This window comes from Halyomorpha halys, unplaced genomic scaffold (genome assembly GCF_000696795.3).
Source record: "Halyomorpha halys isolate HHAL.00 unplaced genomic scaffold, Hhal_1.1 Scaffold50.1, whole genome shotgun sequence".
Lineage (NCBI taxonomy): Eukaryota > Metazoa > Arthropoda > Insecta > Hemiptera > Pentatomidae > Halyomorpha > Halyomorpha halys.
The window spans coordinates 1,122,590-1,141,248 of NW_027106849.1; the positions used below are offsets into that span (position 1 = coordinate 1,122,590).

The window sequence follows — 18,659 nt, forward strand, 5'->3', positions numbered from 1 at the left end:
TTTATTTTTGTTTAATGTATCAATAGTAATAAGCAATAAATACAATTATTTCAGTTTATATTTATATTCAATTACAATTATTTCCATCTCATTGAAATAATCAGCAAAATTTATTACTTGATTGACCCCTGAGAGGATAATAAATTAACACAAAAGCTAAATTGAAAAATTAGACTCAAGCCTTTCAAAGTCAAATTTGGCTAAGATGAAAGGAAATGCTGTTGATACGACGAGAGGTGGCTTTACACCTAACCAACCTCAGGGCAATCTCTTTTGGCTCAAGGTAAGTCTATTTAGTCTAGCTGAATTAATTTTATTAGTAAACTCAGGAAAAAGAATATATTTAGGAATTCGTGTTTTGGAGATAAACTCTAGACTGTTTCTTCATAAATTGTACCGGAGGCAAATTAATTTAATACTGTTCATTCAGTTTTTCAACACTAACAATCAGAGTAAATAAAAGTAGATATATTTATAAAAACAAGTGTGTACAAGTAATCTAACAGACTTTGGTTAAAAGGTTCATAATACTAAATTAATTTCTTGTAAAAATATATAATTAGTCCTAAAAAAAAGAAAGTCGATTTGTAGTGTAACGTTTTTGATACATCAGCAGAAAAGTAAAAGTAAACAAAATTAAAATAAAAAACTATCTATAAAATCAAAATTTAATATTTATTCTCGAAACCTTTATTTCAAATTTTATTGAATGCAGTGAAAACATTGAGTTGACAAAAAACTATAATAAAATTTGTAACCAGTATTTATCCAAGGATTTTTTAAAACCTATAATAAAGTTTTGAAATATTAAAACAAATTTTGTGTATTTTTTTTTCTAAACTTGTATTACGTATAAAGATTTCTATTTTCCGTTTTATCAATTAATATATTTTCTTTCATGTCATGTTTCAAAGCTATTAAATGATTTTTTATTTTGTAGATAATTTTAAATTAATGTTTAGATAAATATCTAAAAATTCAGTCGAAAAGACAGTCGATCCTATGTCTGTACAGGTAGTACCAGTGAAAATGGCATCCGGATGCAAAGTAATATGTATATTATTTAAAGTTATTATAGTATTATGAAAGTATCGCTATTATTGAACTATAAATAGCCGAGGGACAGAAAATAAAATAGATCAATAGAGCTCTAGAGTAGACCAGATGTGGCCTAGGCTAGAGCTCTTAGGGCAGATGTGAGCCACCCTTGGGCTATTTACATCGCCCATATGAGAGTCTTGACCGACTATTCAAATTAAGGGTTGGGGTGGCCCATGTGTTATGACCGCTGAATGAATTTATTTTATATCCGAGGGCCGGATAAGAGGGAGTGTAGCTTTGATCGATTTCATAAACTTTTTTTTGTTTTTTTTCGTAATGGATATATGAGCCTACGAGAGCAAAAGTGGTCCAATCAACTTCTTCAAATTCTTAGATCAAAATTGAACTGAACTTTAAATAAAAACAGAATTATTGAATAATTAGGTTAGTGAGCATCAAACACCAGGTTTTATGATTTTGTGGGTTAGGCCAATTATGTCCTTATAGCCTCATATTTTTGTAAAACGATACTGGTCTTTTTTTTTTTTAGTTATTTTAAACTTTTTTTAGCTAGCATAAAAATACCACACAATATGAACGGCTATTCAGTAGACTATATGATATAAAATTAAATGATATCGTTAAGCACTAGTAATTATACTCTCATATTTCTATTAAACATGTCCAGATTCAAACTTATGGAGTTAAGCATACAATTAAATTCCAAAGATTAAGCCAATGAAAACACTGAAATTGAAAATTTATTTTGTTTTTGAATACCAAATATCCAAATATATAAACTAAATCTTAATAATATAAATTATTTTATTTTTATTGAATTATCTTAAAATTTGTCGATAATAATTTATTTAGAAAAGAAATAATATATCTAAAAAATGTTAGAAAAAAAAATTAAATTTATCGAACTACCCTATAACAATAAATTTGGTAAACTATGGTACGATATCTGTTCAATCGCTTACCAGAAAACCAATAAATAAATTTCTTACTTCTATGATTGCCAATAATTAATTTTGATTACCAAATGACTATATCTACCTGTTTTTTTCTTAACTCCACATGATTTATTTATTATATTACAATTAGTATCAGTAATGTATGTGTGTGCTTAGTAATAGATATTATTGGATCCTATTTTTATCATATTCTGTACCATCCTTTTTATTATCATTATTATATTAATTAACTAATTATGAATTTGTTGCTTTATTATTCACTTCAAACTCCTTTCAGTTATTTTTCTTATAATTTTTTATTTAATCTAATTTAATGTTTTTAATAATTATTATTTTATTTTCATTTTAGTAGTTGTTATTTAAGTTATCAGTTGTACCACTTGAAAACAATTTATCTTGTACTTATCTAGCTTAAAAATTGCATAGCCTCTCCAACGCCCTAGTAGTCAAAACTGTAATATTTTTATTTCACTTACTTCTATCATTTTTATGTGTTATTTTGGCACTGACCAATATGTGTTGTCATCTGGTTAGACAATATTGGATGTAATTTTTTAAATGAATAAAATAAAAAAATTAAATAAATGAATTATAAACAAATCGTTTATTGTAGGAGAATGTAAATGCATCTGCTTTTGACAAATCAATATAGGAACCGTATTACGAAGTCATACACTCTCCGTTATTCAGCAACAAAACATTTGGACTTTAGACATTCGATGTTTTTTAAAAATGTTTTGATGAAAAGTTACTTTCAGGAATTATTCCTATAAAGGCTAGAAAGTGAAATTCAATAATATAATATTATGTTGTTTTTTATGTTATAGGAAGTGCTGTTTTTAATGAATTTTATCCAAGTTAAGATAATATCATCTAATAAAAAAAATAATTATACTGATTTATTAAAAGTCTTGATTTTTTATATTTTAATTAGAGCTACAAGAATTGAAATACATGGTTGTTGTCCCTGTATTAATGAAAACTACTAAAAAACCTACAATTTCCATCCGGATACTTATGGCAACGATCAAGTGAAATCATAATATCTCAGTATTTATATATGATTGAGGGACCATCTTTGCATAAAATAGAATTCATATTGTAAGTCAAGGGTATCATTAATAGAAAATTTTATTTGGATTATTTTTAATGTGATAAGAAATAAAACAGAGTATAGTTTTAAATCTCAATCTTAATTTTTTATCAACATGATTGTTCTATAAAATACCTTTGCCATAGTCGTATCCCATCTTGAAGTTCTCTGGTCCAACTTTGCCGTCCGTCAACTGACCCAGTCCTCTTTGGAGTTCTGAGTCCCAATGTCCATCGTAAGTGGCATCGAAGAACTCCCAGGCTGGACCTCTTTTATCTCCTTGAGGCATCGAATAACTGACGATGCCATCTGGAAGAAAAAGGATTTTAAAAAAACATTAGTTTATCAATTTTTATAACTAATAAAAAAAATCAGAAATCCATGTTTAAAAGAAAAGCATTGATCTTTAATGAAACAGTTTTTTTACGCCTTGAGGGTTTGTATAGAATATATATATATAGATATTGAATATATATAATGACTCAACTTATTTATAAAAAAAGTTTACGTTACAAAAAAAAAACATTATATCAACATTGGTATCAGACAACGTATCTTTTCTGTTATATTTTTGTTATCTAACTCGTTAAAAGTAGCACCTTTCTTATTAAGTAGTAAGTAAACAAAGAGAAATACCAACGTGAACTTCGTTCAGACTCCTCCACGTTTAAAAGCGACAGTTAAGTCCTCGTGACCGTTAGAAATGTCACAAATTAGGGCATGTCTGGAGGGAGCAAGAGCAGTTTCCACAGTCTTCGTGACGTTCTTATGTGGGATTTCTAAAGGACCTTTGTAAAAAGGTCATGTCTTTCATGAAACAGACTTTATTTTCTTTTTGTACGCTAGGTTTTATAAAGAATAGCCGCACGATCTACGGAAACACATTCAAATTAATGGACGACAGGGAGAAAAATTGGTACCTTGTTGGCACACCCCACAGACTCGAGAACAAAAGGTCGGTACAAGTTTCCATAAATGGAAAGGGCCAGTGACTGAGAATGCTGGGTACTCATTTTATAGTTAATGTTCATATAACTTGAGGAGTCGAAGTTTGGATAAATTTTATGGTCAAATGAGGAAAATGCATGTAATTAATCATACATGATATTAATTAGTTTTCGTTTATTGACTGAAAAAGTGAATGCGTAGGCTTAAAGACCACAAAATTATATTTACGCCAAGGAAAGGAAGTCTCTGTAAGGTTTTTGAGGTAACTAATGCGTAAAATATTTGGCTTCAAGAAAATTATGTCGGTAAAAAAAAATATACGGAAATGTCCTAAGGTATTGAGCATTAAGAATAATTATCGAATTCTCGTATCAAAAATATGGACTTATCCCTGTCGAACAGATAGATTCAGGAAACAACGACTCTACAAACGCACTAATATTTATAATCAGCATCATTTGGAAAATAATATATTCCTTTTTTTTGTTGATCTTGAGAATCAGTCAGTGACGTTTCGCTACTTTATTGTTTGCAAAGTCATGCCATTTTTCTATCCAGTTCCGGCCTAAATCTGAAGATAGTATGATCACCATGTAGAACACACTGCAGTAGAAAATTGGCATGACTATGCAAAAAATAAAGTATATATATACACAGAGAAACAAAATAATTAACACCAAAAGAAAAATATTTTGAATGTGGTAATCGATATCTATATCAACTTTAGATAAGTAGTGGCAAATAGTATTTCTGTAGTAATGAGTTTCCTTAAAATATTGTCTTGATTATCACATTAATACCCTTTTTTACATATTCAAATTTTCCACTAGTAACAATTCAACCATCGCATGTCGAATTTGAGGTTACTGGATTAAATATAATTTTTCTTGTTTAGCAGTACGCCACTAAAAAGTAGGTAAGAACGGCCAATTTACATTAATTCATTTATCTATATACTTTTCATATATCCCCGAAGTAAAAACCCACACTTTCAGCTAAAATACTTCCACATCTCTATTTTGAGAAAATCGTCAAGAATGGACTATTCCACATTATAGTATTATGAACACGTTCTTTGTTCTGCGCAGACGGTGAAGCGAATACCTCCAGAGGCCATGGCCACAGCCCCAGATGCCATATAAGACTTGTCGGTCGTGATCTGGAAGAGCTCACGATGGGCACGGACAACAAACACCTCACTGCTCCTTATAGGGTTGTCTGCAGAGTTTGGTACTGCAGAAAGTCTAATGAAAACCTAAAGATCTTTTGAAAAGTGCAATGAAGTTTTCGGCTTTACCTAGGACCAGGTATCCGATTTATCAGAACAATTATTTGTGATGATATAATAGTGCCTGATTTACGTTGAGCTATGAGTGTCGTAAAGGATTCACTAGAAATAATTGAAGAAAAACATGATATATAAAAAAAACGTGTTATTGAAAAGATGACAAATTAAAATTTAATAAACAAAATTAAATGTATTCCTGATGATGAATCATAAGGAAGAGCATTTTCACTACATCTAATGAAATAATTAAAGGTAAGAATATTCTTGAAGGGGACTTATTTCTAGGAAGAATTATTAAGATAGTAATTATTAAGGAGGGAGAAACTAATAGTAAACAGATAGGTATAAAAATTTATTGTCTATTTAGAAGGGTACAGTTCTAAGTTGTCATCAAACGTTTTTAAGCAGGATTGTCGATATCATGTGAGTTACGTTTAAATCATGAGGTATTAATTAATTCTTAGTATATTAATTTTTTTAAGATAATGAAAAATAAGTATAAAGAAATAAAAAATAAAATGAGATAAAATTTTTTTTGTGCTATTTAATTGCGCATGAGGAACTTTAATTTGTTCATGAATAAGTCATTATTAAGGAGTTGAAAAAAGTTTATAGTAAATTTATGAATTAATTAGGAGAATAAAATGATGTCTATGGAAAAAAATTACTAATTGTGGTTTTTTTTATATGTTGGATATTGACAGCAATTGGCTTGTGTTGTAATGTATGGAATATCATCAGATATTATATTATAATTATTATATTATGGCACCAAACCTACAGTAAAATGAATTAATCAAGGAGTAACCCGTTTAAAAAGAAATTCTCTGTAGATTTTGTTGGATGGTATTGAAATGAGTTTTTAACAATAAATAAATAAAAAGATATTTCTAATATTTGCTATAATTCCATTATATATTTTACTTTTCCAATGATGGTAAGCAAAGATAAAATATGTTGTGAACATTTTGTTTATCATACAATATCTATGATAATTTTTAATTCAGGTAATAAATAATAAGTAATCATTATTTATTAGAAATAAATAAAAGAAAGGTATAAGCTCAAAAGTAAGATTTAAAGAATAACCGGCAAATCTATATTTTACAAAGTTAAATACATTAATACCTATATCGGTGAAAAATTGTGCGTTTGAAAATTAACATAATGAATAATTGAAATAAAGAATTTTGATTTCCTATCATACTTAAGTTTCCACAAACACAACCACCAAATAAGTTCCCTTCTGAACAGTCAGAAGGAAAACCCTATAGCCTTGTTCCTAATATCATCCCTTAATGAAGTAATTAGTTAGGACGCTGTCTGATCTTATCGGCTACTGAGCTGTTAGTAACTGATTAGTAGAATTACTTCAAGAGTATAAAATAGGAGACAGTATTAGAATATTCTATATGGTTAGAAAAATAACTTTTTGAATTAATTATAATGCAAAACAAAATTATTCTCTTTCAAATAATTGGTTTTATTTTACAATGTAAAGCGAATTTCATAATATTACGTAGAGTATAATTTCTCGACTCCTACAGTTAGAACATTATTATAACTAATTATAATTTAGATGGAAATAGATATCATATTTTTTTAAAAGCAATACGTTTACGATCGTATTAATGAAGTATAGACAGTACACTGTAATGTAATTGATTGTCACTTATATTCCAAGGTTAACAGAAGGAATTGTAAGTTTATTTTTAATATTTTTTACAATTTCATAATTCACTTTATTTGTTAATAATCGGTTTTTCTTTTGTAATCAAGGGATTTTTAAATTACTAGTTATTTTAAATCCGGCACTTTGCAGAAAAAGAAATAAGAAAAAAATCCCCTAGATAAAAAAAAAAAAAAAAAATGGTTTTTCAATTATATTTTTACTTTGTTTGACTTAATTGAACATGAAAACGAAAATAGACTTATAATTACTCAGTACAAAACGTAAGTTTGAATATATCTTGGGCAGGCAGGTCTAATATGAGATAAAGTTTGTGAAAGGAAAGGGGATAAGCGAGACAGGGTTAGTGAAAGGGCTCTGTTGAGATTTGAGTCTCTTCAATAGCTCCTTCAAGGATTCAAAGATTTTTCAATAAAACCCACCGTCACGCATACTTCAGGTCTTTATTCGAGATCTTCAAGGGCGCTCTTTAGTGTTTATAGCACCACCTCTTCAGTTCTTTATTTTAATTAAATTTATTTTCAAAATGGATATTAATAAAAGAAAATGTACTTAAAAAATAAAAATCTAAGATTTTTAAAAATGTTTCATATATTACATCAAAATTTTTTATTTTTTTAAGCAATTTACTATAAAGTTTTATCAACTTCTTCCTTAATATCAGCAATTTTAATAATTACTGAATCGTTAAAAAATAAAATAACACAAAAAAAAAATTTTATTTTTTATTTCATTATATTTATGATAATCCAGCTTGTTCATACTAATTACTTTATATAAATATTACATTTAAAATTTTTTTTTTACAATTCATGAGTTTCCAATTGTGGAAAAAACTATTTCAAAAATTTACTATTTTCACACATAAAATTATATAACTACTATGTATTCAGATATTCCAAAATTTACAAATAAAGTCGAAAATCATTTCAATGAACATTACCTATTCATTAGTAAAAGATTCATGACTCGATAAATAAATTTTATATTTTTATTTTATTTATTATTTTTTAAACTAATCAAAATAGGAAAGGACCTTGGTATAATTTAAGCTGATTCTACATTTGTCATGTACTTACATACAAATTTGAATATAGCTCCACAGATGAATCGATTGATAAATGAATATTTGCGTTTTATAATAAACATTATAATAATAAACTCTTGGACGAAGAATCCTAAGAAGAAACTACAGCCGCAAAAAAAATCACAAGAAAGATACAGGCTAAGACCCTACACAGACACAAAGGAAGTAGAAACAGAAATAAGGATCAGGACTAAAACTCCATGGTCATATGGTAAGAACGGCTCCGTAAAGACTAAACAAGGAAATATTCCGAAAATACGAGGATACAAAAGCTCAAGAGGCAGATGAAGCAAGAAGGAAGAAACGTAAAGAATAGGAATAACGGACCAGGACTGTGGGGACGGAGAGAGATACAGGAAAAGACTGAAGGAAATCAAGGTTCTTGTGGGAAAGTGAAATTTGAAAATTGGGCCGGCGTGGACAGACGAATGAAAAAAAATTTACGCAGAGATAACGAGGGAAAAATGGAAGGAAACGGAAAACAAAAACAAGAGACAAGCCAAAAGTTATTATATTCTCATGGTATTTAAGGCCGTTCCGTGAAATAAATAAAATAAAAAAAACTACAAAAAAAATTCCTTAAATATACCAATAAGGTTTTGATTATATGTATATTAATGTTTTATTTATGTTTCGTATAAATCAAAATATTTAACTATTTTAGATGTAAAATTCCAAATAAAATGGAACACTAATGTGCATTTTAACCTTGCCGTATTTTCAATTGAAAACTCGGAGAGTGAATCCGAAACTTTTGATGAATTTTAAATAAAAATTATGCTCTGAGACGTATTAAAAAAAATTGTAATGTAAGATTTTTCTAAAAAAATTTATTCAGTTATGTTAAATAAAAAGAAATCTTTTATTTAAGATGCTCGTTAATATTTTCAAACACAAAAACACTATCTCAATTTAAACTATTCTTCTTTCTTTGAAAATTATGCAGATAAAATTACCAAAATAATTAATGGTCATCATGGAACAAAACTCTGTAAACGTTGAGTTATGAGATCCCATGAAATTCCTTTACTTAGTGGAGGGGGACGTTGCGAGTTTGCCCCACTAATTGCAGAAATATCCGTTAATAACGGAGTAATTGTTCTCAGATTGTAAAACAGACTGCGTGTACTTGAGAATTCATAACTGAAATTAGCAAAGGAATTCAGGTAGGGTTGAATATTAGGGAGCATTAAATACCACACTGGAGATGATATTAGTCAAGATGAAACTAAAGGGTTTAATAACTGCGATAAGTAGGGTAGATTAGTTGAGCTATCCTGTGTTTCTAAGGGTTCTCAGGGCGAGTTATAGATGTGAGTTTCTTAAAAGGGGGGGTATTACTGAGTGTTAAACTAGAGGAATTCATTGGAAAGGTAATGCTAGAGGAGGGGGAACATCTTAGATGGGATTAATTTAATATATTTCTCAAGTCAAAAAAAATATTTTAACAACATAAAATAAGATTTAAAAAAAAATCATAATACGCTATACATCAAGGCTTTAATTAGCAAACAATAAACAAGTCAGTATAAATTCGTTTTTACTTATTATTATTATTATTAAGTACAAAATATCTATTCTCATAAATTAGTTTAAATACAGCCAATCGATGACAGCCAGTTCGTTTTCCTGTATTCGAATATTTATTTCCATACATTTTAATATGAATAAAATAAAATTAAATATCTGACCAAATTAAACTTTATAACAAAAATACATAAAATAAAATAAAATAATACAATATCAAAAGAAAATAGAAAAAAAAATACAACTTTTTTACATCTTATAGACCTTACCAGCCATCCTCAGGGACAATCTACAAGGATTCATAATTACATTACATTATTGATATAAATGGCGCACTAATAAAAATAAGAATAAAGCTATCACTTTACTGCTTTATTACTATTAATAACTTAACATCAATCTAATTCACGCTTTTTTTATATTTATTAATTTTTAAAGGGTTTTTATTAATCGAAAATAGTATTTATTTGACGAAAGCATGGCAGATGGCAATTGTAAGAATTATGTGTAGTATGGAATTATGTGCAGTTTAGAGAGTCTACAATTATTCTTATGTTTATTTTTGTGACTAGTGCTGTCGTAGAATGGTTATGAATCCTTATTGATTACACCTGAGGATGACTTATTAGGCCCAAACGTAGTGAACTCAATAATAAAAGATTAGTTAAGTATTATCAGTCCATCTTAACTTAAACCACATACCTGCCTTTCCCTAATATCAACTAATAAATAAAAATTTTAAAAAAATAAACAGTAGGTTTCAATGTACAAATCAACTACAGTATTTCAAAGATGACTTTTGTAAGTTTCCGATGAAAAAAATTAATGAAACTTAAATTTAAACCTAAACTCATGGAGGACAAAACTTAAAACATAAGGAAAGTTTGAAAGAAAGCGAGAAGCGTTTTGCATAAACAAATAACTTTTAGTGATACTAACGGGAAATAATTTAAATTCTGTGCTAAATAATTCCTGAAAATGTACTACTCACCATTCCAGTAGCATCCATAAATTTCCACCCGCATGCAGACCGTCCGCCGATGGAAGCTGTAAGGGTAGAACCTGATTTTGCTCGCCCAAATTGGAGGATCCAGGTCTCTCTTGGCTCCCAGGTAAGTGTTCTTGTTACCCTCTATAACCTGAAGAAGGAAACCTTAATATTAGTTTATAACAAGGAAGATATGAATAATATAAACAGAACTGTAATACAAAGAGCATTGGTAATTAGTAAACATGTTCCGCTATCACGTTTAGCTTCTTACATGACCTTACAACTGTTCTGTATAAAATATGGCTTGTTTACCAAAGATAGTTTGCCTATTTACATCCACATTCACATTCAATGATGTCAATGTTCGATAACCTTGTAAAATGCTTTGTACTATGAGACAATGCTAACAACGATAAACAGCAAGTGTTATGTTTAGGGCCCGTTTATTTATTAGAAACGGCAAATATTAAAAAAAAAATAGGTTACTATTAACATTTTAATACATAAAATGCCATAAATGATTAAATATACAACATACTATTACATAATGTAATATTCAATTTAAAATTTATATCAAACACAACATGCTTACAATGTATTTAAATGTTTTTTAAATGATTGATGAGGAAATAATAACGAGATTAAATGAGGGAAATGCTTGTAATTTTCCAATTTCGAAATTACTTGGCACACATCTTGTGTCCACAAAATTAAAAGTTAAAATTTACACAACTCATCATCCTACCTACTGTTATTTACGGACGAGAAACGTGGACTCTAACACTAAGGAAAGAACAGCGCCTTAAGGTTTTTGAAAATAAAGTATCGCTTAAAATATTCAGACCTGGGTGTTAATTGGAGAATTTAGAAGACTACACAATACTGAATTGGAGGAAATGCACCCGGTAAATATTATTGAAGTTACAGCATTGGGACGAATAAGATGGACATGTAAACTTAAAAACGAATTGATCCGGGGTTGGACCGAACCGAACCCGAAGGTGAGAGATTACATTCAGAATGATCTGGTATATTTGGGTTTGGACGGGCGTCATTGTAGATGTGTATAGCCAGTAATTGGTGGTATCGGCAACGAACCTTCAGGTCACTAAGGCTTTATTATTATTGTTATTATTACTACCTATTCAAATTATGGTCACATTTCTTCTCCAATCTTATCATTACAAGACATTCAATAAGTCATGTCCATTCATTGAAGGTGTATCCTGCTGTTAATTGGAAGACTCTAAAATACTATTTCAATCCACTCAAGTCAAGAGATAATTGCCAGTGTGATACCAAATTTTGAAAGTTTCAGATAAAAATATGATTGTTATAACATTACTACAAGCTGAGTACATAATTTGTTTGTAACATTAAAATCCAATGAAAATTAAAAGACTAGAGATCATATTAAAAAAAACTTTAATTTTCAAAAAAGAATATATTAACAACTTACTAAAAATTTCTCAACTGTTTTTTGTAATTTTAAATACTTTGAGTTTTATTCTTCTAATCTTATATGTGCATTCCAATGTTTGAACAAAAGTCTATTTTTAGTGAAATTTTAAGAGGGAAAAAAATAATTTTTTATTGTAGGATATTTTGATGTACAGCTGTCCTTAGTTCATTTTGTTCAAATTTTCACATTTTGATATATTTTTATTCCTAGAGAGGTCTTGCATCGATTGCGCAATCTAAGTCCGTTAGTTCATTCATTCATTAAGGGCTCCTCAAAAGCCATAACAGCCTATAAAAAATATTTAAGTGATAAAAAAATGTACATAAAATATTGTTTGGAGTTTTCGAAATACAGATGTGGAACTCTTGTGCATGATGTTATAGATGGTGATCCAATGTTTTCTACCGATTACTATAAATTTATTAATGTAAGTTGTCTTTTTTTTTTTTATTACAGTAGTGATTTCGATTAGATAATAAATAAACATCGTTACATGGAATTGTGATACATCCACATAATTGAAATATCTTGGGAATGCTGAAGATGTCAACAGGCACAGTATACAACCATGAATGGGGTAAGTCGTGGAAGAAACTCAGAAAGGCTCATACTCAGGATTTGAGGACTCTATCAAGAGAATTTAAAAGAATATAAATTAGAGGGTTATGAAAAAAGTCTGGTGATTACCCGCCCCGGTTATGCTGAGGCAGAACAATAGCTACTGAGGGGGGGCCCACATGGTTTATTCAAATCTCTCATCCAGGGCCCACAAAGGCCTGGGGTATGGACCACTGTGAACGCTAAAGCTTTACCCTCAGCGCCTTTTTGTATTTAATGTAGACAGAGTGAATAACCTGTAGGCGGCCCGCTAATTACAAATGGCCGCGAGTCTCACAAGGAGAGTCCTCCCTCTAGTAACGAGTTTTCTTTGAGAGGTCACCCGCTTTCAGGAGGGAGGAACTCTGCCACTGTTCTAATGAACGGACATGTACTCTATGTGGCCAAGACTCATCAGGTGAGCATTTTATAGTGATTTAGACTTAGTAAGATACTATAACAAAAGTAAGACACACACAAAAAAAAGAAGAAAAGTAGTCGTAAAGACATTTTAAGAGTATCTTGTTTTAAATTTGATTCTTATTTTACTCATCAAGATGAGTGGTTCTTATTTGATTTGTTTACCTATCTTATATTAATATTAATCTTGATTGCCTACCTTGTAATTTCTGATACACTTGAAGGTATTCGAGTTTTCATTACATGCACCACCACGAAAAAAGTCAATCTGCCCAGGCAGGTATCAAACCTGTGCCGCTGAAGACTCAAGATTACTAAGGTGACACCTTAACACAGCCAGCAACCACGGCCCGAGTAGTTCTTGACCATCTATATGAGCAAATTTCGATACTCATAGATCATAATCGATTATATATAATTTTTTTATGTAAACAACCGTTCATCACCTAAGCCTCTAGCGTAACTAAAACACTACGCTAAAGTTAGTACAACTGGAATGCTCATCTATTTTATCTCTATTCATCAAAAATACCATTCATGCATAAGAAACTGATTGATATGCGCCTAAATATCAAAACCAGCGAGGTAGTTTGAGATATATTATGTAAGCTGTATAATTTCTTTGCGTAAATCGAAAACACATACATCCGAAAATGGTTGAGTAAAATACAGATATTGCGCAGTCTGCAAGGTTTTATAATGAAATTCTACTTGGAACTTTATTTACCGAACCATTCAGTTCCAAGGATCCGAACAATGCGTACAAAAAAAATTGTAAAAATTTATCCAAATTGTATTTTTTTTTTCTAAAGATACGACTACCAAACAGATATGGGTCCTAACTACACTACATAAATGCACTGTAGATAACATGAACATGCACCAAGCCGATCGAAAAGCATTCGTATGCTTCCATCACTGATATCTTATCTTGATTCCGATTTTACTTGGGTAAGCTGATAACCTCATTATACATACTCGTTTCCTCTGTATCAGTTTGCTAAAAATGTTGCAATTTTTTCCACCAATAATAGCTACCAAAAAGCAAAACTCTAATTTTCTTAAAATCTGTTGCCATGCTATAACTCAATATTAATGTTATAACTATGGGAGTATTTTTATCAATAAAGCGTGGTTCCGCCAAAGATCTATATTTTGTAGTATTCATGTCAGTATTGAGCATTTCTGCTTGGTATTAATATAGGATTCTGAATTATATATATAGAATTTTTGTGTGTAAAATAAACATTTGGTTTGATCGATTCTGCTGGATTGAATGAAAACGGAAGTTAATTTTTGGATAGTCTAAATCTGAACGTGCAATGTCACTGTATTGTTCTTGATGGAAAAGAGATACATAAGTGAAATATAACTATTTGATCTCATTCCGAGGTGTGAGTTGTTGTCTAGCCTCAACTATTTTTAAATATAATTTTTTTTTATTAATACTATTTTTTGTGATAAAACAAACTAATGTTAGATCATTGCATACATTCATTCAATCAGGAGATAAATATATATGTATCTTTTTTTTAATCATTGTATTGAAGCAAATGAAACATTTAAAGTCAACACATTTCTCTCGCTTTATGCCATACACCCTCAATACATTGTGTTAGCCTGAGTTCTGTGACATTAAACTTTAAGTTAACACTGGTCTGTAGTCAGTCATCCAGCTCGCTGGCCTAACACATCCAAACAATACAATGTATTGTTATTGTTTCAACAATACGCAAATGCCCTTTGTACAAAGTTGAAAGAGACGGCATTATTATTAAATGGAATGCTAATAAGACTCAAACAATGCTCTCTTTTTCGAAAAACTTTTGGCATTTAACTATGCCACCGCCTATCGAATATATCGTTTAAAATGACTTATGTATATTTTAGATGGAAACTATGAGTTCTTTAGCATTGTCCTACCAGTTTGTAATGGCTGTTCTATATAATAAAACACACATGAAGATAAATGTTAGAAGCATTACGGGCACTGTAGAGTCAAGCCCTCTGTCCATTTCTGACATATCAATAGAAAATTTATGATTAAAACATTTATAGTTTTAAGAATGGCTCAAAAACTGATGAAAGGAATTATAAATAAATAAATGCCATGTTGAGGGACAGTAATAGAGTGATTAAATACTTATTAGTATTAATATAAATTCGTCTAAAATAAATTTTATCAAAAAAAAAATTAAAAATATTATATGCTATTGAATACATTTTAATGATGATTGTCTCATCAAAAATATTAGATCGGGAAAATCCTATGTTATTCAGGAAAATTCAAATATTTCCTATTCTAAAAAAAATAATGGTAGTTAGGTGTTACTAATCTTACCAATAATTTTATTTATTCATTGAAACTTAAAACTACTTCAAATACATAATCTGCGTAAATAGAATATAAATTGTACTACAATGATAGACTGATTTGAGGATCATAAAACCATTTACTTTTCAGGCATCTTGGAAGAAAATTGGAAATTTAACAGAATAGAGGTTATGTTTTGAAGAATTTTAATGATTTTACGGTTTAACGAGGAAAAGTCTAATTTTACTTTTTTCTTTTTAATGTAAACCAGTTTTTCAATATTTTTTGCTCACAACTATTATTTTTTCTATTAGAAGTTGATCATGAAAAATGTTTTCAACCTTTAAATCTTGGTTTTTACCACTAATAACTCTTAATTGAAATTAAAAATTTCGATTGCAGTGTATAACCTCTAAATTAATCCTCATATATTAGACTAAATCTGTAGTTTCGTCATAAGCTTCATGAGGCAACTCTGTTGGTTCCCAATAATAATTCTATCTGAAACACTTTATTTGTGGTCTCCACAGTTTATTTTGGATGTGTGGAATATCAGCGATTGTTTGCAATACATTTATTCAAAATAATATCTTTTACGGAAATATATTAATCTCTGTACATCGACATCATCAGTCTATTTTTTTTTTGTTTTTTTTTTTTCCCCGATCCCACTAAAAAAGAAATAAAAAGTGAATTAATAAGTGCATTACTGTGAAAAAGAAAGTAATTCGTGTTGGGTCTTACCTTTTACTACCTTTGGTATTTTAAGGTTACCTGTTATGTTTATTGTTATATATGAGATATCCATTCTAAAAAAAGGTGCTATTTTAAGTCTGGAGATGAGGGGCCTCCTCGTATTGTCAATGTACAACCATGTGTCAATGTATAACCAGTGTATAACCATGGCAACTATACAAGGTAAATATACCGTTGTAAACTTTCATTATTCACTAGCTAATGGATAGCTTATTCCAAATAAATTATGATGCTGTTTTAGATACCCGACTCCTGTCATACCTGGACAAAGAGACACGGTCCCTTCCTCATTAAACGTATCGATTTATGAAAATGATCGAGGGCAGGTCTCCTGTCAACATTTACCCATTTTCAGTCTTGACTGTGTTGGTTTAGCCCTACAAGGATTACGACGTCCCCTCTCCTAGGAACCGGTGCCTAGATTACCGGTTGACCATTCTCCTCTCACACCTACCAGACGTCGTGTTTAACCGTATCCCAAGAGGGATCTAACTATATTGAAAGGTCGACAAACATGGGATCACAGTTTTATAGCCTGTTTGTACTGACGTTTACTTTAGGCAAAGTGAGCCCCGGGATGGTGGTGTAGGCACGAACGCTCCTTCTTCCCGTTGCTTCCTGTATCGACCCTCTGTCTCTTCTTTCGGCATAATAAATTCATTATTTGCGATATTTTTTTTTTTGTTTAATTATATCACCAATTTTGATTATTATAAAATGGCGGAAGAAACACAAAGTAGAAGTTTCATCGACCCAAGCATCATCAGAAAACCATAAATATCACGAAAACGAAATGCAACATATCTCACACCAAAAGTCTGAAAAGACATATCAATCAGAGACGGCTCATCATTCAAACACACTCGAACATATACACTAAGTCACTATAATTTGCGTTCAAGCAGTCGAATTGTCCATGATTATCAATGTGTTTTTTGTTATTTCTAAATATCCTACACTGTAGTTAGAATAAGATAACAATAGAATTTTCTAAACAAGAGGGACCCATAACACCATATAGTACAAGAGCCGGGAAGAAAAAAAGGCAGTTATCTCACCCCAATTTTTGATTACTTTAATTAAAACTATGAATAATTAATAACCAAACTTGATGAGTCTGCCAAGTATAGGTAGGGGGAATAAAAAATGGCGGCTGTTTCAAAGCGATAAAAAAAACTAATTTTTCATTCAGAGCTCTATATTTCAAAAAAGTAGAAACAACACAAGAAAATCTAAGAGAACGTCATTTAAACAAGAGCAAATGTCCTGAAATATGAGTCCTAATAGAGTTATATACCTTAAATAGTTCTCGAGATATAGCTTTTAACTAGCTAAAAATGTATAAACCATTTGACGTACAGATGTCTATTAACACACAAATTAAGACTAGTAGACTCATGAATTTTGACTAGTAATTATACATAGTTTTCATTAAGGTAATCAAAAATTGGGGTGAGATAACTGCCTTTTTTCTCCTCTTGGGCTCTTGTAGTAATAAGTCTTACCGTATTTAATAAAATCATTCAATAAAAAATTAATAAATTTTTTATTGAATAATTTCAATTCAATATGGAAATTTCATTAGTCTGCATACTAAACCAATTCATATTTAAAATATTTTATGATTCTGCATTAAAAAAAAATGTATTTAGTTTAAGCATGATTGATAAATAACCGCTTGAATTTGTTAAGAATTCCCAAGTAATTCTCCCATTCCAAAATCTATGAGAGGGCCATCAGGATACTGGAGGCAACTCACACCGATCGGCTGAATGAGTATCCGACTATTATAGCGCTCGCTAATTAAGTAAGTACTAAGTAAGTACCATGCATCAAAGTATCTGGTTATCAAGTTATGGATAGCCTACTACTCCCACTTTTCGCAGCGTTAATTATAATCATTTCAAGATGTTTTCTTTTTAACTGATACTTTATAATTTGACTTCCCATTTCTCTGGGTAGACGACTTCCCACCAGATGGCTAGGTGTTGTAGCAGGTTTAACAGAAGAACGGGATCAAGAAGTGACAAGGCTAGGCTATCGATTAACTAAAAAGGGAGTTATGAAAAGGCAGGAACACGCGATGCTGATGGATGGTATCTCCCTCCTGCGTGTGCTCCATCTACACGATACTGCAGTTTTTGTTCCTTTTTCTTCTTGATCCGTTTGTACATGTTATTCCCGATACCATGGCACTGCTAGATATTCACCATTTATTATGTACTTTATCGAATGTTGTTTTTAATGCAGCCTTAATCAAATTTATAGCTACCCTAGAAAACAGCATAAAACGCTTCAGTGAGGTGAGATAAGCATGAGTTTCATTTCATCGTAAATCGCACTTGTTTTATTGTAAAATCTCTTCATTCCTGACCAAAAAATAAAATAATAACCATTTTAATCTAAGAAATGATTAGATGGCGGTCAAGTATTTTACTATTTAAAATTTAAATTTAATTTTTTTAATG

General features: G+C 30.1%; 1 protein-coding gene across 1 annotated transcript in view; it reads right to left on the reverse strand.

Annotated features, from left to right (window-relative positions):
• LOC106690708 (discoidin domain-containing receptor 2) overlaps positions 1 to 18,659 on the reverse strand; it is a 411,939-nt gene that overhangs the window by 46,542 nt on the left and 346,738 nt on the right. The window contains exons 6-7 of the mRNA XM_067045155.1: positions 10,643 to 10,790; positions 3,247 to 3,420 (exon numbers count right to left, since the gene is read on the reverse strand). Of these exons, the coding sequence (XP_066901256.1) occupies positions 3,247 to 3,420; positions 10,643 to 10,790 (322 nt within the window). The remainder of the gene's footprint in view (positions 1 to 3,246; positions 3,421 to 10,642; positions 10,791 to 18,659) is intronic.